General features: G+C 41.0%; 1 protein-coding gene across 1 annotated transcript in view; it reads left to right on the forward strand.

Annotated features, from left to right (window-relative positions):
* The window catches only part of dcc (DCC netrin 1 receptor), a gene marked incomplete at its 5' end in the record, with an annotated part of 378,467 nt that overhangs the window by 306,696 nt on the left and 50,057 nt on the right, over positions 1 to 21,714 (forward strand). Inside the window, 3 exons of the mRNA XM_080510296.1 lie at positions 8,148 to 8,213; positions 17,833 to 17,995; positions 21,453 to 21,676. Coding sequence (XP_080366422.1) covers positions 8,148 to 8,213; positions 17,833 to 17,995; positions 21,453 to 21,676 — 453 coding nt within the window. The remainder of the gene's footprint in view (positions 1 to 8,147; positions 8,214 to 17,832; positions 17,996 to 21,452; positions 21,677 to 21,714) is intronic.

Below are 21,714 nucleotides of genomic sequence, written 5' to 3' on the forward strand. Positions count from 1 at the left end.
AGCAGATGATAGCGTCTGTTTTCCTTCAATTCACACAGAAACAGTTTGTCAGTTGCACAGCAGCTGTCTCCAGTCCTGACTGGCACATTTCTGCTGCTTGATTACACCAAAACAACAACATTAAACAGTTTTTACATCCAGAGGCCTCCTGTTTCATCTGCTGGTTTTGCACACAGCCACACGACCTCACAGATCGTGTTTTGATGATATTCACTGATTCAAGTTATCATGTGCCAGTATTTAAATGTTTTTTGAGGTGGTGCTTCCTGGTTGTAACACAATTACATCAATGAAAAAGAAAAAAAAAAACACAGGACCAATAGGAAATCCACAAAACAGATAACAAAACCTAAAACATGAATCCAAAGAACTCAAGAAGTTTGTGTGGTTTGTTAAAAGACACTGCAAAGTATTTGGCCAATGTTGAAAATCTTGTTTTTAGACACAATATATAATTTGGCTTATTTTCAAAGATATTGAATTATTTTTGTCCTTCATTTTAAAGTATAATCTCAAATCTAGATTTGAATTGATTTCTTATCAAGACAAATTTACTTGCTGCATGGATGGATGATTTTACTAGTTTTAAATATTACTTTCTTCTGAAATTAAGTGTTTGTATGTTATATCTGGGCAACCCTTTCGTTGCAGTGTATGCAGACGATGTGTCGGTGTATGATTCAATCACTGGGTTAACTGCACTTTAGGATTTCCTTCATTTCAGTCACAGATTTCAAGCAGAATGATATTATTTATCGCCAAATAATTCCTACAAACAATGAGCTTCATCTTGATAAATTCACTCAAGGTTTGTTGCTCGTGTTCATCAGTGGGGCAGGATTACTGTGGATTACTGTGGATGTTTAGAGATGAGCCAGAGAGCAGCACAGCACCTCAGTCTTTCTGTTTCATCTCCTTAATGGAAGATCCTCCATCTCACAGTGCTAATGAGAGATCACTTACCCTGGAAACACAGCAGCAAAATGTAAACACAGCACTTTCAACACACTTTTTTTTTTCCCTGATTGAATTAATTTTTCACTGTTACAAACAAGAACATGTGACTGAAGCGGAGAAGCACTTGCTAATTACATGGTGAAGATGATCTCTTTTCTGTGAGAGAGAAGCAAGAAGAGCGAAGACGCTTGTGTAATTTTCAGCGCAGACATCTGAGAGGTGATCGGAAAGATCTGTTTACCACATTCGTATGAAATAAACTCATCGTGGAGTTAATGTAAGTTATGTAAGGCGACACGTGCTTCTTAGGAGGCAGTGACATTGTCAGAGCTTCTGAATACAGAAGGAATAGAGTCGGACTGGAAGAGGTCTGAGGCCTTCAACTCTTCAGAGGACTATTAAACTGAACGAGCGACACGAAACAAGCTGTAATAGATTTGTCTCGACAAGCCGTGCTGCATGCTGTGGCCCAGGAGGAAGAGCCGGTTGTCTCACAACCCCAAGGTCAGAGGCTTGATCTCCAACTGTGCATGTGTCCTTCAAGCAAAACACTTTGAAAACACACGGAAATACTGATGCCACACGAGAGCAGTCAAACGTGGATAACACCTGCTGAACCGCTTCATGCAAACGCCACAACAAACAAATTCAAAGAACGCCAGATGTTTGTGGGGTCTGTTCATTTAGGCGATGTGTCGACGTACAGTGCACACTGCTCTGCTGAGTCTTTTCTAAATGTCATGTTATTATTGTGGCAGAAATATAGACTTTGATAGTTAATACAATAGAGGTCTGTTCCAATGGCTGGATTATCATTCACTGCACACAGGCTTGTCTCCTTGTCCACAACAGTTAGTCTTTATATTTGTAGTCATTAGGGATGTACTGATAAAACTTTTTTAAAGGACAAGTACTAACTTTTAGCGATTTGCTAAATATCGAGTACCAACAGCAGTACGTACTAAATGCTATTAAGCCTAAATCATGCTCTATACACAAATTATATGCAGAGACGATGTGTTACTGGAAACCGCCTCCACAAATCCTCCGTGTCGACGCCACACACACCTTCAACAGCCTCATTTTCTACAGTACTGTGCCTACAGCTGTGTGTAGCGTCAAACGCCACTCTGTACTATGGGTACTGTACTGTTTATAAGTCATCCCTTAATCGTGTGTCAGATGTAACATTGCTACTGTGTGAGCCTTGAAACACTTTAGCATGTAGCATGTACACTCCGAGTTACAGGCTGAGCGGTTCGTCTAATGAGCGACATCGGGCTCACTCTGCTTGTCCAAATGTCACTGCTGATTTAGGGCGTGTGTGTTCACACCAGCGCTGTTTGATCCAGACCAAAGTTCGTTTCAGGCAAAGTTCCCTCCGTTTGGTTACGTGTGAATGGACTGTGCGAGAAGTGCAGTGCATTGTGGGTAGTAAACAAGCAAATCTAAAAGTGTGAATCTGAAGAAGCAGCGGCAGGAAGAAAATGTTGGAAAATATCTTGCAGACGTGAAGTAGTGGGAAGAAGTAGAGAGGAAGAAGTAGAGAGGAAGAAGTAGAGAGGAAGAAGTAGAGAGGAAGATGAAGTGAGGAAGATGAAGTGAGGTAAAAGAAGTGAGGAAGAAGTAGAGAGGAAGATGAAGTGAGGAAGTCGCTCATTGATATCTGGTCTGAAGTCTATATATTGTGATTGCTTGCAGCTAACCATTAGCCACTGGCAGGCTAAAGGGGCGGGCTTCCCGCTTTTGGTCCGGACCAATCAATGAGCCAGGTTTCTCCTTCCTCATGCTTTTCTTCCACTCTGGTCAGTGTTTGTTTCGGGTGATAGCCACACCAAACCAGCAGCTGTTGCAATAGTGTGACGTTATCCAGGCGGTTTGTCTCTCAAACGTGCAACGTGAAAGCTAAATCAATCCAAATCAAACGGAGTCTCCGGACTATGTTGGTGAGAACGCCCGCTAAGTTGCTGATGTTGTACCGTCTGTCTCCTCCTCTTGATGTTACGGCAGAACATAATTTCCTGTCTGCCTTACATTTTTCATTCTCATTAATATTTAAGAATCTCCACACCCTGGACATCACTCGTCCTCTTTTGCGTAACCGCGGGCGACGTTGCTGAGGGAGGATGTCATGTAATACTCGCAGTTTTGGGTCGAGGAGCTTTCATGGGGACGAGTATGCTTGTGCAGCATCGGTACACCCGATACTGGTGTCAGTATTGATGCATCCTTTGTAGTCGTCGTTACCTGAACAGATATTTTTAATAACTTTTTTTTTTTTGAACTAGCATTAATCCTAGTGTGTTGAATCGAATGATCTCAGGTCAGACTGATCAATCTTGCACATCAGTCATTGTGTGGATCCTCCGACTGCTGCTGTGTTGTGAATCCATACATAGTCGCAGTGAAAGTGACACTCAGATCTTTTCTTTGTTCAGAGAATTTTTCACTGCATCTGAACTTAAGTGCAGTGAAGCATTTCAGGCGTCGGGACTTAGCTTTGGTGTCAGGGTGTTAAATGGTGCTGTTTGTCACTGACAGTGTGTGTGTGTGTGTGTGTGTGTGTGTGTGTGTGTGTGTGTGTGTGTGTGTGTGTGTGTGTGTGTGTGTGTGTGTGTGTGTGTGTGTGTGTGTGTGTGTGTGTGTGTGTGTGTGTGTGTGTGTGTGTGTGTGTGTGCGCGCGTGTGTGTGTGCGTGCGTGCGTGCGTGCGTGTGTGTGCGTGCACTGCAGTCCTTCACCATATAAATCAGAGGTGTCATTGTGATGGGGGAGGGAAGATTGATGTGTGGCTCTGTTTCTCCGGACCTGAGACACTGTAAACAGATGTACATACATTCTCACTCTCTCACACACACACACACACACACACACACACACACACACACACACACACACACACACACACACACACACACACACACACACACACACACACACACACACAGCACAGCACAGCACAGCACAGGAACAAAAGATGTTTGCACATGTGTGAAATTTGTGCAGATTGAAGCTTCAGGAAACCAACCAATGCATTATTTTGAAACACTGAACCTCTGATTCACTAAGATCTGCATGAACATGCTAAATTACACGCTCGCACAAAAAGATTGTGGATTTGCTTTGTGACCATTTTTCGTCGATAAACTAACAATAAAACCATGAGAGGAGTTTTCAAATGAGGGCTCTGCTGCGTTATTGTTGTTTATGTCCTTGTCGTGGGGGAAGAGAGCTCTGTCCTTCACAAACATTAAAAAAGTGACCCAAAAGAGAAAATCAGAAAACACAACAGAGAAAATATCTGCTTTTAAAAGACACAAGGAGCCAGCTGAGGAAATGTCTGTCGTCACAAAAACAGCAGCATGTCGATATGTTGAAGATAAGCTGGTTTACACATTTCCTTTTCAAAGTTGATTTAAAAAAAACAAAAAAACAAAAAAACAGAGACATCCATCAAGACACATTTTTCCAGACGTTGTGAAACAGTTGGTGTGTTAAATTGACTCGTTTCCATAAACTCAGCTCAGATCACATGACTGTGTTGACGATGTGAGTGCATCATCAACACAGTGTTTCAACATGATGCCAAAAATACTCACAGCAGGTTTCAAAGTAAAAGCATTGTAAACCTTTACAAGAGAGTCTCACTATGAAATAATTCAGGATACATCAACTTCAGCAAGTTCTTTTTTTTCACCCATTTATTTTAATACATATCAGATTAATATATATATCAGATTAATTTACAGATTTAAATGGTATAAAACAATTTTGAAAAAGAAAAAAAAAACATAAAATCAAGAGAAAAAAGCGCATACATATTTATAACAAGAGTAAAATGAAATTAAAAAAACAATATACAAAGTTAGTTCTGTAAAATAGTTTAGAAATGAGGTCCAGGTCTTTAAAAATAGTTGAGTTGTCCTTTTTAAAGTAAATCTCGTTTTTTTTTAAATTTAAGAAAGTGCATTGTCTGGTATCCATCCAGTAGTTTCAAGCTTGGTGGAGATTGTTGTTTCTAGCTGAGCAGAATGCTCCTCCCTGCAATGAGGGAAGTGAAAGTGATGACATCACCACATTGCTTGGTAAAGGGCAGGTAGAGGATTAGGGCTCACTTTTTTTTTTTTTTTCCTCCAAAGATTGTTGTAAATGACCAAAACATGTGTATATGGTCTGCTGGTTGAGGGCTGGAGGGTCCGTGTCAGGATACATGCCTGCCAGCTTTGCATTGGTGAGATGAGTATTTTTTATTACATGTTGGTGATCGTTTTTGTCCCCCGTCAGTTGAATTTGGACATCAGTAATTTCAGACTTCACAACATGGAACTGCCTCAATAAATTAAAAAAGAAAACAAAGTTTACATTTCTTCCTGCTCCATTTCAAAAATGTAAAACCTTTTTTTGTTTATTTCTCTTTAAACCGTTTTCTTTATTTCTTTACATGTTTGAAATAAAGATAAATCAAATCAAACCTAGTTTTTTTTTTTTTTACAAAGTTTTTATTTGTGACTGCTGTTGATGTTATTAGCATTAGTAGTACTAATCATAGTCGTAGTCATAGTAGTAGTATTATACAAAAAAAAAGAAGCTCTAATTTGCATTAAGAATAATAAAATAAAATAAAAACTTTCTGGAACTACAAAAGGAACCAGTACCTTAGTTCCAGTCTTTAATGTTGCCAGAGGAACATGGAAGCTAATTCCAATAAAATAGCCTCATTTAGTAACAGTGTGCCGACAACGACGCCAACGGGTGTTTAGATGATCAAGCTCATATCAAAGGGACATGAAAACCTGTGACGCCACAGACTCGGCACAGTCAAACAAAAAACAAGAACATATTGTGTAACCTCACTATTTATTGTCTCCGTTGTCTTTAGTGTTTATCCCAAATGTAGCTGTTGGAGGAGAGCCAGCTAATTTAAAGAGGTCAATGAAATAGAAGCTTTATAAGAAAGAGAGAAAGAAATGCAGTGCAGCAGTAACCGTTGTTATAGCCAAGGAACATAACACATAATAACTTGGACCAAAGTCTGAATACAATTTTCTCTATCTACGCCCTCCCCTGTTTCTCTTCTCGTGTGTGTGTGTATGTGTGTGTGTGCGCGTGTGCGTGTGCATAGACTCACCAAAAGGCTTCACATAATTAAAGGTTCTTTAATGTGCAACAGTCCTTTTGTAATGGTTTTCTAACAATAACATGTGGCCCCAGAAATAAAGAGCGTCTGTCCTTCACTTGCTTGCTCCACTTTCCTTTCATGATGTCATGAGAAGTTAACTCCTCCCTCTGCAAGTCGATACTCACTTTGACGCTGACACAGGTAGACAAAAACTCACAAAGATTACTGATATACTGAATAAATTCAGCATAATGTGAACAATGGTAAATGTTACCCTTGCAGTTAGCGGGAGCTAGCATCGAAATACTCCAGTCCAGTAGTGAACCCAGGTCTAACAACTCTTTGCCAGTTAGTGTTTGCACAAAAGTCATAAACGTCTCATCATCTACTCACAAAACATCTTCCCATGAGTACACACTTATTGAGGAGGAGAGTTGTGGGTCATTGTTTTGGAATTCTGAACAAAATGACCAGAGAAGGTCATTTTGCTTTGAGGTGTCGAGAACATCTCAGAAAACTGTCGTTAGAGGAAGGATCGGTGTCACTATATGGCGGATGAAAGGTTTTTTTTAGCGCTTTTAAGGGAATTGTTTAATAAATGACTAAAGAAACATCCCACTCATGCTGGAGCTTCTTTCCACAGGCAGTAACTGAGTCTGGAAACCCAATGAACTAGTGAGAGTAATGAGGAGCTGTGAGGCTGTGAGACTCAAAGGGAAGGAGCAATGGGACTGAAATCCAAAGTCTGCCTTGGATGAGTCAGATGGTGGAGATGAAATGCCTGCATCAGAACCGCGGGGTCAAACCTTTAGAACTGACAGGGTGCTTCTGTGTCAGTTTTCATACACAGACACTGGCTGAGCTTAGAGGCTGAACAAAACAACTGTCAGAACTTTGTAACAAAGGAAGGCTTACAAAAATCCAGACGAAGATCTGCACAAGGTTTGATTTATTCATTTATTTTTTGTCATTTAAAGAATTGAAACTCAGACGATGAAATAAAAGCACAAAAACATACCACATCCTGTCAGTTGTACAGTTCCATGTCTGAGACTACAAGTTTGATTCCACCTGCAGTACTGTGTACAGAGAACAGAGATTACAGCCGTGTTTCAGTCAGCGGTGAGAGTCAAATGTGGATTTTCTAACCTTGAGAGAACCAATGAATTAACTTTTTCACATTACTGGTTTTTCACGTTACTGACACCCAGAGTGTAGTCTGCTCCCAACAATGGCAAATGAGGTAGTAGATGATGGATGGATGGATGGATGGATGGATGGATGGATGGATGGATGGGTGGATGGATGGATGGATGGATGGATGGATGGATGGATGGATGGGTGGATGGATGGATGGATGGATGGATGGATGGATGGATGGATGGATGGATGGATGGATGGATGGATGGAAGGGTGATTTTTTTCCAGTTGTGGGACCTCTAACAGCATGACGTTTATCTCTTTGTAGAACCTCCAGGCTGCTGTTGTAAGGCTGATTGAATGTGGCCTCAGAAACTCTGCAAATGCAGTGAAAGTGTTAAGAATATTAACTCGCCGACAGTGATGTGATTCTCAAACTGACTCTGGACCTGTGAGCTTTCTAAAAGTCATGAATCACAGGTGACCTCCAGGTCCTCTAAAACTCATGTTCTATTCAGGGAGCATTGATGACACAGTTCAAACTCTCCTTGCTTTTCAGCACCATTCCACTATTTCATTGTCAAGCTGTGTTGGTAGAGCGCTCATCTCCAAAACTGAAAAGTTGCAGGTTCAATTCCCTTCTCCACCTGTTCACATTGTCAAAGTGTCCTTGGGCAAGGAAGAAGCCCAACATTGCTCCCAATGGATTGACAGCACCTTGCAGGGCAGCCTCCATTGGTGTGTGAATGCGTGAATGATGTAAAGCACTGTATGTATGTATGTATGTATGTATGTATGTATGTATGTATGTATGTATGTATGTATGTATGTATGTATGTATGTATGTGACACCTGTTTACCAAGAACGAACTCTTGAGTCATATTCTTCTGCCTTGCTCCGTTCTAATATGTTTTGCTTTAATTAATTTCTAGGTCGGGGAGGGGAGCACACCTTCTGGCCATCAGACACCAACCCCATTGACAGGAGCAACATTAACGGTAAGGCCCACTTTATTTCTGTCCGACAGCAGGAGAACCTGGATCCTCATCGCTGGTTCCTCAGTAGGTCGGGACGTTCCACGACGTCGTCAGATCGTCACAGTTGTCTCCGTCCAGTTTGAACCTGAACTCGTCCCGTCCAGACGGGGATCTGTTACGCTCTGTTGCTGATTGTTGCCATTTTGTCTGCAGCAGGATGTGAAACGAAAACCACAACATGACTGAGTGTGAGGAGGGAATTGTTCTAATCAAATGTTCCATGAAGCAATATAACAAACTAGCAAAGTTGAATTATCTTCAGAATGAACAGTTAAATATTCACTTTTAAAATGTTGTATTCACGTTAATCACAGATATCCCACTAATGACTATTACTGATAAATATTGCCTCAAATTACCATTTTAAAATGTGTTTTTATGATCTTTTGAATCATAAAATCAATTAATCTTCTTTATCTGAACAGTCAGTTAAAATAATTCTCATTCCCAGAGGTTAAAACTTCCACCTCAGTGGACTTAAAGTATGAGAAGAAGCTGAATCTGTAGTTGTGTCTCCATGTAAAAGAATGAACTGAGTGAAAGCTGTTCATCCATTCATTTGTTTTATTCAAACAAGCATTTTATTTAAGTGAAATGTAAATTGAAATATCAATACATATATAATAATCCAGAGCCATGTCCACCTGCCTCTGACTCATCTGGAACGATTATCGTTTGTGCTGCTTTCCTTTTTAAGACAAAAGAGTTTATTATTAGATGATGATGTCACTCACTCACCCACATTAGGCGTGTGTACGCTTGCCCGAGCGTGAGGCGGAGGTCGTGTGCGCCGGTGCAGCGGCGGCAACGGTGCAATTTCTAGGTTCAGGCAGCTCTCCCACTGGGACAAAAGACCAAAAGTCTTAATTGTTAGTGCTGCATTAGTGTTGGTTTGCTGTTCAGAGTTCTGAGTTTTGCGTGGAGTAGGGGCCAGCTTCACTTTGGTCATGTTCAACAGTCACTGTCTGTGACTGCGTCACATTTTCAGGGTTGTTAGCATTTTGTTAGTTGTATTTCTACCTCTTCATTTTGTATCGTATTGTATTTTCATTTTGCAAATAGTCTAATATTCAAAGTGTGGCTTTTTGGTTGGTAACATCGGAATACTAAAACACAGATATCAAATGTCCCCATGTGGAATTAACAAAGTCTTGTCTTGTCTTGTCTTGTCTTGTCTTGTCTTGGCTTGGCTTGGCTTGGCTTGGCTTGGCTTGGCTTGGCTTGCTAGTTGTGCTATGTTGAATCATTTATCTTTAAAAGTGATAGTCGAGGTGTTAAAACAATTACTTGTATGCTGGTACGAATATTTAATATAATTCTGAACATGATATTAAAACAAGTATCTTTATCCATATTGACATTGTGGGTAAAATGAATGTCAGTACAGACATTATATCAATTACACCAGACAACACTTCTTTTCCAAAACCAATAGTTGTAACTTCAGAAAAATGGTTATTGCTCATTTTGACTGCGTTCCTCAGAAAACTTCTCTAAATTACTTTGTTAATGTGATCCCAATTGTGTACGTTGGAGGCAATTAGTCCCTCTCATAAAAGAGTGGATACAGTTCCCCGTCCCTGTAGGACATGTAGTCAGTCGCAGTGAAGATTAAGAACCAAACCTCTGCGCTTCAAACAAAGTGTGATCAAAAACACTGATGTTTTGCTTTTCTAAATGAGCTCTTGTTTGTAGCTCACAGCTGATTGGAGCTCCTCTCAGCTGAAACGTTACAGTGAGAAAAGCTGCAACCGCAGAAACCTTCATAATGGGAGCAGGTTTTCAGGGTCGGCTTCTTCACGTGCACTGATGCTGCTGCTTTAAAGCTCGTGCACACAGTGAAGCGGTCCCTGATGACAATGGTCGTAACTCCCACCAAACTGGTCTCTGACTCCTCAGAGGTCAGAGGTCACGGTCTGTATCAAGCAGTGATTCACGACACAGTGGTGTGAGTGTGTGTGTGTGTGTGTGTGTGTGTGTGTGTGTGTGTGTGTGTGTGTGTGTGTGTGTGTGTGTGTGTGTGTGTGTGTGTGTGTGTGTGTGTGTGAGACAGTAAATCAGTCGTGGCTGACCTCTGCCCCCCCCCCCTGGCTTTACGGCGGGTGGCCCAGCTCGAAGCCTCGTTCATCTGTGCGACGGTATTTCATTTTAAAGGCAGTGTCACCGTTTGCGTCTCCGAGCTTCCGCTGGCTTGACAAATGACCCGCGTGACCAGTTGACCTCTGACGCGAGTTGTGCAGGTGGTGGCGTGGCTCCGTGGCGGAACGGTGGGAATCTTCGTCTTCTTCATGGGGCTGCAGACGCAGGCTGGAAAAGCTCCACTCACAGCTCCCACAAATCACAGTTCACCAAAGACTTTACTCAAAACACAAGCTCAATGAAGAGAGGTTGCCTCATAAGGTTTGAGTAGCATCTCTTTGAGTAATGCTGGGTAAGGACCTCTCCACATCAGCTGTAATAAACCATTATACCCTCAGATATAATCACATGTCGGCCAGTCAGAGTAGAATCAGCCCAGCTGTGATCACTGAGATGAATTCCGGTAGACGCTTGTTTCCTCTGGTTTGTTTTCCACCTGGTCCTGCCGCGTGTGAAGGAACTTGACTCATTGGACGAAGATTTGTTTGGGTTCTGTTATTGAGCAGAATTTCTGTCCTCTCAGAAAGTTTTTTTTTTTTTTTCTTTCCACAAAGACAACAGACAAACAGTTCTCCATCAGCTGCCTCAACTCCCTGTCCACACTGCTTAAGAACCTTCGGAGCGCAGATCGGGCTCATCAGCCATCTGCGTACCCACAGATGAACCAGTGAATTGATGGTCCTCGCCTTAGTGATGGATGAAAGAGAGAGAGAAAAAGAGACAGAGAGAGAGAGAGAGAGATGTTGACATTAAAGCCTGAATGAGGTCAACTTCCTTCCTCTGATTCCTCTACAGAAGAGGTGTGTGAATTTGAGCGGATTTGTCTTTTGTTTGTAGTTTTTACCCCAGTGGACGACCTCGTGTTTGATTTTTCCTCTCAGAGCTTCATGTTTCTTTCCACAAAGAAACAAAATTAGCGGCCGTCACGTAGTTTTCTGGCGACTCTGTGTGCTTTGCATCGGCTCTGCCTCGTTTCCCTGCCGGAATGTCGAGACTTTGTGAGGATTTCTGCTCTCACTGTCATCCTTGTGGTGATTTGTTGCTGCTGCCGTGGCGCCACACCAAACGGCTGAGAGATTGTGATTCCTTCCACACACGCTCCCACTGAGCCGTGGGGGATTTCACTGATTTGCTCAAGGGCATCTCAGCAGAGGTTGTTAACATTGCCTTTCTCGTCAGTAACATGCTTTTAGCTGGCGGGTCATTTCTGACTTGCTGTCAGATGCTGTTCCTGTCACTTACAGTTGTCTCGTACAACTGTGTCTGCTCTGCGACTTCACAGACTCTGGTTCTAATTTCCTTATATAAAAATCTTCATACTTTTATGTGACGCCCTCAGTCCATAATCATACCTCCATGTGAAGATGCGATTGTATTTTGGTCTTTTTATTATCGAAAAGAAATTGAATGTAACTGAGAAGCTTTTTGGCTGCACATTACATGCGAACTCCATCGTCTCTCTAATTACTGTCCAATTACATAATCTATTCCCAGGAAACCTCGAAGGAAGATCTTAGATAACAGACACGCACAAGTTGACTTTCAAACATAGAGTCTGTTTGAAAGCATCTATCATGTGACCTGGGAACATATTGAGAGTTTCATGTGTGATAAACATCATAAAAGAACACTGAAATCAAAAATCATATTAAAGAATATTCAGTCAAAACAACATTTGACTTGGAATAGTGAAATTGTGAATTAATCAACTCACTGCCGACTTAATGGGCAAGCCCCCCAGGTAACTAACACAGATCCACAGAGATCCTGCAGGAACAAACAGCAAGTGGGAAAAGTTCTTTACAGGTTGTCAGTACATTGAAAATCGTTGAAAAGACGAGAGTCAGTCTAGTAAAGGTCTCCCAGCAATCTAATCAAAATCAAATCAAAATGTATTTATATAGTCTGTCCAGCAGCCTAAAGGGAGGCCAAAGTGCTTCACAGCTTAAAAGAAACACATTAACTTAAAAGGGAGACTGCAGTAAAATATACATATATATATATATATATATATATATATATATATATATATATATATATATATATATATATATATATATATATATATATATATATATATATATATATATATATAAAATAAGAGAAAATGTCACCATCCGCTAGGTATTAAAAGCTATTTCAGACAAACTTTGAATACAACATTTTTGGACCAATGAGATCCATGTGAAAGTTTTGAAGAGCTGTACAATATGATTCCTTTAAAAGTTTAAAATGAATCCTGGACTGGGCTGGAAGCCAGTGGAGAGTGTAATGGACTGGGGTGATGTTCTCACATCTGTCTAAACCTACAGCAGCTTCACTGGAAAATGCTCCAACTCAACTTTATTTATATAGCACAATAAAAAACAACAGGTGAAACAAAATTCCAGAAATACATTTAAAAAAAACCCCCTGAAAACATAAAGTCAGAAGATTAAAAAAATTATAAAAAATAAGGATCAGTCTCAAGCCCGAGACGGACTGTATTCATCTGTTTGGTCTGGGTCTCTCCATCTAGTCTGTCCTGAACCTCGGATTCAGACCACAGAGACAGAAAACTCCTCCGCAAGAGTCTCCTCGCCGCTCTATTGTTTTTTCACATCCGTCTGGTCTCAGTCCGGAGCCCCTAGTGGCCAGAGAGAGAAAATAAAACGCATGAATGAGCTTGGAGCTTATTTTTCACCATGTGGACATTACATAGTGGATTTCTGCTCCTTTCACTTTATTTCTGGATTGTCTGAATCAAAAGCTTCAACATCAGGAGGAATGGAAGTGTAGAATGATAGAACGCAGCTCTACAGCCGTTTAGAATGGAAACCTACATAAACACACTGATTAAAGTTCTCTTTCACATGAAGCCATTAAAAGACTCATTTTATGGTTAAAAATTCAAGCTTTCATTTACAGTAGTATGTAGTTTGTTCTTTCGTTGCTGATGAACCAAAAGTATGGCTTCAGAAGTTCCGTGGGTTAGAAAATATTAATGCAGCGTCTCGGAGCGCAGCAACGCAGACATGAAAGTGAAGTTCGTTAGAATGATGTTACGATGAAAAGCGTGAAAAAAAATGACAATGGAAAACTGCTTCTAAATTATATATCCGAAGCAGTTGTCAGCGGAGGAGCACGGGAGCACTCTCGAGAGCCGCGGCTCCGCGATCGCAGATTAAATTCTCTCGTTTCCTCATGTTGATTATACCGTTCCCACGCGTTATTTTTATGCTTTTCTCTCTATCCACTCCGGGGCTCCGTGTTCGCTGTAGATCTCAGAAAACTGGTTCAACCTCTTTTCCGCCTTATAGGTAATAACTCCATATAACTCCAGTGATAACTCCACCCCATAGTAGCACCAGTTTAGCCACAATTTGGCCGGGGCTTTGGCAGTGGAAGGACAAAGAACTGGTGCCAAGTCTGGCCCTGGCTCCGAACTGGAACCTGGTTCTTTCTGGTGGAAAAGCCGTCTATGTGGTCAGTTGTTGATTTGCTTCACCTGCAGCACAGGAACATGACATGCACTCCGGTGTCACGGGCTCCGCAACAAAGTCAAGTATAACCTGGTAATTGAGACGTCACAGTGTGTGTTGAAGCTGTACTTTCTATGGAAACAAGCAGAAAACTGCAATAATCTCATAAAAGATATTAAATTGTGGTGTTTACACGACAGCTCAAATAACACAATACTCCAGAAATATGATAATACATTGATTGTTAGTGTGCATGTAAACACTCTGACTCGTCACACCGCATCGTTCTCGGTCTTTGTTCTTCTCAAATAACTCCCTCAGGTCTTAACAGGTCTGTGTGCAGTTGCCTCATTGATTGAGGAAAGTGCTGACATCAGACTGAGAATCACACTGGTGCAACGTCTGCAACCGCAACAGAACACAACAAACAGAAAACCTAACAATATAATTGAATCTAAAAAAACCTGATGGTAACAACGGTCCTTGTTCGCACTGTGACAGATACAAGTGTTCAACAGCATTTGACATGGTTCCACAACAGTGTTGAGGAGAGAGGACTTAATATTAGACATGTTAACGAGAATAAACTATCTACCAGGCATGATTTTGAGACTAACAAATGTGATGAAGAATATTAGCAATTGTTCGATGTTTATAAAGCTGAAAGTTGAACAAGACAACCACACATTAAGTTATAACTTATCCTAGCATCTCGGCTGAAGAGCTAAGAAGACAAAACACTTATATTCATAACCAAACAAGTACTGTTGTATGTAGAACTTGTACTACTTGTTGACTTTGGCGCCTGGAGTGACAGACAATTTTTGTGCCAGTCTGTCACACAAACGGGTTTGGACAGCCGGAGGAGGGACAGTGTGAAGTCCATCTGTCCACGTTAGCCCGCGAAGCTAGCAGACGTCAGTATATCCTGCTTCGCTCCCAAACTGAAGTTTTTGAAAAGGGTTCATAGCACACTTGTTCTGATCTGCCCCAGGAGCTGTGGAGGAGGGTCATTCTTAGGAAGCTTTGGGGTTTTATTGCCGTGACGGCGGTCACGTTTTGTCACCATGGTAACTTGTGCTCACCTGCTTTAATCAATTCAGTTGTTTTTTTTCTATTGCACCAAATACAACACAGTCATTTACAGCACTTTTACTGGGGAAAAACAACAATTACACATGAGCAAGTAGGAAAAACTCCCTTTTTACAGAAAGATACCTGCAGAACCAGGTGGAGACTTTCTGCAGAACCAGACTCAAAGGTTCCTGCTGTTCTAGTTGGGATTAAGAGATAGAAGGAGAGAAAAGGGAATAAAGAAACGGAGCAAGAAGCAAACAGACATAAATGTACAGTATTTTTGAAACATTCAGTTCACGAAAACTCACAGAATCTGTAGTACTGCTTCGTATGAATGTCAACACACACACACACACACACACACACACACACACACACACACACACACACACACACACACACACACACACACACACACACACACACACACACACACACACACACTTGACATCGACATGTGCAGCTCTGTCGAATACATGCAAGTCTCTGATTGGCCGTACGTGGATCGAGGTAAATGGAGATTATTAAAGCATTGTGCATTAATAATCTGATTTCTGAATGATTTTAATGATAATTTTTCAACATTTGAAACAATTACAAGACCTAAAAGCTTTTCATGCTCATCTCCTTTCATGTGGTCTAATGTGCTAAAAGACAGATTCTCCTTCTGTGGTTACCAGCATGGATAGTAATGACAGACACACTACATCCTGAAGGGATTCAATAGAATTTAAAGGATAAATCGACTTTGAACAAATCCAGAAACTTTTCACTACATTTCTGAAATTGTAACACCATTGGTTTGAAGGTGGATTGAAAAGTTGCTTTTAATAATATGATAGCAGCAGGGGGAGTCTTTCTATCTGCTCTGTGTACTTTTGGGGTAATTTCTCTCTCTGTCTCTTTTTCTGTCCTTAAATGTTCAATTTGGGCAAAATGAAGTGATGACATCATTTGACAGTGAAGTTTGTTGACCCCTGCAGCGCAGTTTATTGTCTTTTGGGAACAAGCTGTATGTCTTGTGGGAACAGGACACTTCCCATGATAGTTGTTCATCGGTTCAAGCTGTTTTGGGAACACACAGCAACGAGTCATTAATTTCCTCTCCCTGAGTAGCAAGGGACATTAAGTGTGAACCAGCTATTTATTTTCTTTTGATAAGGTAAGTTGTCGTTTGGGAAGAAATGTGTTAACCTTGAGGGGGGCAGTATGTCGTTCATTTGGTGGAAGCTGAGGAGCTTTTCAGTTTGTCATGTGATGACAGCAGAGGTCAGACCCCTGATTCAATGACCCTTATGTATACAGGCTCTGGCTTCACACTGGAAGCAGGAAAAGTTCTCCAAAGGCTTTAAATTCACCTGGAATTTAATAATTTACAGGGGAAAAATGAGAAAAATGGAAAGAAAGATGATGAAATCTAATGTTAAAGAGGAAAAAAATGAGTAACTGTGGTCCTGCGCTGCAGCTGAAAGCAATGATGGATTGTTGGTCTCATTGAGAGTGATGAGCAAATGGAGAGGGGGTGAGAGAGAGAGAGGGGGGGGGGTTCCTGCTCCCTCCCACCTCTCTCCTCTTTCTCACGTTCCCCCGGCTTCTCTTTTCTTTCACTCCCCTCTTCTCTCTCACTCCTCTCTCCTCTCCTCTCTCCATCCAGAGCTCACGGCCCTCGTGTGACTCCGGCTGACTCTCTGTGCTCCAAGGTCATCTTAATGAATGACAGTGTGTGTCATCAATTCCCTTCTTTCCGCGTTACACCTGTCACACACTCTTTCACACACAATGCCTGTTGATTGGCGCAGCAGCAGCTTCAGCAGCAGCAGCGTTGTGTTATATTATGTCCAGAAGTACCATTATTTAAACAAAATACATGGATGAGGTGAAAACTATTCCTCCTGTCTCCCCCACCATGCAAAAATATAAACTGCTTTAAAAGTCGTACTGGGAGTGTTTGGTGTTCTCCAGGGTTCTATATTGGTGCCACTTCTTTTTTCTTCTTCTTCTTCTTCTTCTTGCTATATCCACTAAGGTTTTATCTTTAGCTTGTTCAACATCTATTAACCTATATGCCGATCACACATTTTTTAAATACCGTTGGTCTGTTAATTTGATGTAAATTTGTTTTGAATTTTGAAATTAAATTAATAATTATTCCATGAAGCTAATTTCACACTGATCAAGTGTTTGGAACCACAATTGTTGTATTGTGGCTCTTACTGGCAGTGTGAAATGAACAGAGCAGTACTTGATTCTTGTGCCTGCAGCAGTGGACGTGCCGTTCCTCTGTCAGTGCTGTCAGCTTTTGGAATGTTTTTCTTTTTGTCCTGAATGTCTTCTTTTCATTGTGATTAGCCCATTAATTAAAATTGTGTGGATTCTTGTTCCTTGAAAAATAATAAAACAAATATTTTCTAAGACTTGAAATATCTGGGATATGGGTTTATTTTGTGTTACAGTTGGCATATGATTGAGTTTCTTCTCTGACATAAAATTGCCACTCAGGTTGAAAAGAAAAAAAAGGTAATTAAATAATTTACAGGAGCCAAATTCCATTTCCCATTTTCCAAATGCATTAGTGAGTATCTAATGAGGTTAAAGATGACCTCAACGTGACCTCAAGAAGCCAGAGAGTCGGATAACAATCACACAGATGGGCTATTCAGATGTCCTTAATCACTGAAACAATTAGAAGTAATGCAAGTAAAGTTAGGAAAATAAGTGATTTTAAAAGAAATGACTACTAACCATTGTTATCTACCTAAAAATAAAAGTTCAATGATTCATACAACATGTATAAAAACAAAATTGGATTCAAAAAATAAAAAAAAATTCCAAAGTCATTCTGATTGAATTGAAACTTTTTCAAATTGAAAAATGAAATAAATCCGCCACGTTTTTGCTTTCAGGCTCTCCCATCGGGCAGATGCGTCCTCCTCACGGCAGCGCCACGCCGCAGAAGAACAGCAACCTGCTGGTCATCATCGTGGTGTCTGTGGGCGCCGTCACCGTGGTGGTGGTGGTCATCGTGGCGCTCATCTGCACCCGCCGTTCGTCCGCCCATCAGAGGAAGTAAGACGACCACCGTTCTCAGGCTTCACACCAGTCAAGCTAGTTGAAGTCGCGTTTAAACCAAAGATACCAGAGTTATTCATAATTTCTCAGCGCTTTGTTCAATCCTGTCAGGTTTCACTCAGGATATATTTCACTGTGTAAAGATCCAGATGTGGTTTTAACTGCGTCACAGTGAACGTTGCACATCTTCTTACTGATACTGCAGAAACACATTTCTACTTGTTTGGAAGGATATTTTAATTTATTCATCACAGTCAAACATAGACATTGATGAATCTGAATCTAGGAATTAGCCCTCATATGGAAGACTTGTTCATGCCTTCTTTAACTTTTGAGGAAATGTCATTTTAACAAATCAAGGAGAGGATTCGTCTCGTTCGCATTTTATTAAAACATATTTTTAGGCGTGAATATGTAGAAGGTTATAGAGAACACATGCCAAAACTACACCATTAAATAATTGTTTGAATGTGTCATTGTGTTACTATACACAAATGTATTATGAATTCATTAAAATACCAATCCAATTAAGAAAAACGTTATTATTTTACTATTCAATTAATTAAGTCATAGTCCAGTGTTGAAATCCTTCATGAATTTATTTTATCTGACAAACTGATTTTTGCATAAACTGAATTGGGTTTTTTAATGAACTAATGGCACCTAAATAAATTGATGTATTTAATTCCAATTTTAACTGATTAATGACACATTTATGTAATTATGTAATGGTGTATTTATTAATTAAATCTTGACACATTTAGTCATCCATAGAAAATTCTGAGGGCAACAGCTTTATTTACATGGGACAGTCCGTTTTAGAGGAAGTTCTCACAGGTATGAAGCAGGGAAAAGAAAACATGAGCTTTAACAGCCTGACAGCATTTTAGAACAAATCTGGATGTTGCTGTTAAATTCTGTATGTCTGACTTTTGTTTCGCATCGAAGTTAAAAACCATTAAGAGTTTATTCCAAACTCCAAGAAGCTTCATTCAAACTGATCCTAGAATCTTCTTTGCGGCACGTTGATGGAGAAAATCCATTGCATCATTTTTACAACGTTTCAGTCAATCTGAATTTCACACATTCCTAAATGGACTCACATCACCTGAATGTGGTTTATGAGCCGACACTAACCTGTGCTCTAATTTAATCCACTTTCTAAGATCTGTGTGATCCTGTTATTTATCATTTGGTAAACACCTTTTAAAGACAAATGACGGTACAGAACCTCAGGTTTTAAGCTTCTTTGTTTCGAGATACTTGTTTCTTTCTGTTAATTTCTGTTGACATTAATGAGTTTGTGGGGAGACAAGAGGTGAAAAGATTTCAACAACTGCTGAAGAATCCTCCAAAGACATTTAAAAAAGCTTCAGACGTGAGTTTCAAGACAATAACAGAAGTTTTTGTCTGGATGTTTGAGAGGTGATTTTTTATTTTTTTTTCTCAAGAGGAAATAGCTTTGAGAACAATGAAAATAATCCACTGCCACCATCATCATTACCGCCACACCCCCCAGCAAACTGCTCCCAAACATCCTGTTAACCTGAAGATGGTCTCGTTAAAACCGAAAAGAAAAAGAAAAAACCTTTCAGAAACTTAGAAATAGAAATAAGAAGTGAAAAGAAAGACTCTTGTATCATCATTGTGTTCATTATCACATCACTGTGGTTTGTTCTGTGAGTTCACACAAAGAATCCCTGGGTTTAAAGCCTTTCTGCCTGGAGTTTGCATTTTCTTCCTGTTCCTCAGTAGACTGACTCACCATCCAAAAACATGCAGGAGACAGTATTTACTTCTAGTATGTACTGTAATTCTACTGACACTGTGCAGTATATAATATCTCTTGGGCAGGCTGCGTAATTCACATGTGAGCCCATCAACTCCAAAGAAACTGCTGTATGGCAAACTTCAACACTCACGAGGCGGCCAAGAGAAGCACTTTAAAGCTACTCTTAAAGCGTCCATGAAGGCCTTCAACATTATTGGGGTCCAAGATTCCATTGAAGACCTTCATGCAGACACTTCGGGTCCGTCCACACCATGAAACCAGTTCACCTGAACGTGCTGTTTTCAGCCTGTCAGCCACGTGAGGCGTGTTTTAGAAGTGTGAAAACAGGTTTTTGTGAACACGGATCACAGAGTGGAGAAATTTTAAAACGCTGGCTCGTCGCCAAAAATGATCATCTGTGGAAAAAAGATGACGCAATCACATTCCTCATCCCCCCAAGCTGGGGGGAAAAAAGATATTTTTTCTCGTCGTGTGGAAGTACCCCGAGAAGAGTGGAACAGGCCATAGAACAGTGGTGGTGAGGCAGCGACCCCAGCAGCGATTTCATCCCCCAGGTTTGGAACCAGTAGAAACTCAGTGGTGAATGCAGAGCTTCACGTCAAGATGCACGCATCCAGTCACTCATTGGTCGAACGGACTCGAACAGCGCAGCTGTCCGAAATTCAAACTCTGCTATGAAACCCCTTTGAACTGTTCGCTCGGGGCCTCTTCTCAGCAGAACGAGCTCAGACACACGTCCCTGCGCCATCAGAAGAGTAAAAGAGTGCACAAAGTGGAACCACAGAACCAAACAAACGTTCAGCCCGCTGGACAGTGCAGAACAGTTTGGATTACTTTTTCCTCTTTTTTTGTTTTTGCATCCTTGGGACCAGGGTCTCTTTCTTCACTGCCCCTTTAATTATTAATCAGAAAATAACATTCATTCAAATTAATAATTTTTAATTAAAACATTATTTTTAATACCCTACCTCTTACGAGAGCACAGCAAAGGCAGATCAAAATGGCGACTTGCGGTTCAAAATGGTGCCAAAGCTAGCAGAATAGCTGCAGCAGAGCATCACAGGCAGATGAGGAAGACGTGCACAAGCAGGTCTCCATCAGCTTCCTCAGTTCCCCGTCCAAACTGCCCAAGACCCTTCAGAGGGCAGAATGAGCTCATGAGCCATCTCACCCAGAGGTGAACCAATGATTCGATGATTTGTCAAAAACATACTCAACCAAGGTAAAAGGAATCGGATTGATAATGATGAATATGCTAAGTTATCATGCTCACCAGCTCGCCACAGCATCGTTGGTGTTGCAGTACCACTTTAAACCACTAGATGGTGCAGAGAGTCCTTGAAGCTCTCATCCTGTCACAAGTAGAAAACACATTCTGACATGAGAAATGGCAGAAAATGTGTGTAGCGGCTCACTACTGCCACCCACTGCACGCAAATAATATCACAGATTACTTTTGCTACATTTACAATTACAGATCACTGCTTTTGAACAGCATTTCCATTGCAAATTAATTTATTGTTTCCTTTAAATAAAAAAAATGTGAAGAACAGTCACTACCAGAATGAGTGCTTTTACTTGTAATTATGTACCGTACATTGTGTGTGTGTGTGTGCGTGTGGTGTTTGCACCTCTAAGTGTGTTCTCCTGGTGTCCTGGCAGGAAGCGGGCCAGCCACAGCGCCAGTAAGAGGAAAGGCAGCCAGAAGGACCTGAGACCCCCTGACCTATGGATCCACCATGAGGAGATGGAGATGAAGAACATGGAGAAAGCACCCAGCGTTGCCCCGTCAGGACACGAATCCCCCATCCAGTCCTGTCAGGACCTTCCCCAGGTGGCTCACAGCCAATCAGAGAGCCAGATGGGCAGCAAGAGCAGCCACTCAGGTATCCAGGGGTTGTTGACCAGAGCCGTCTGCCTCTTT

Source organism: Blennius ocellaris, assembly GCF_963422515.1.
Source record: "Blennius ocellaris genome assembly, chromosome: 15".
NCBI lineage: Eukaryota > Metazoa > Chordata > Actinopteri > Blenniiformes > Blenniidae > Blennius > Blennius ocellaris.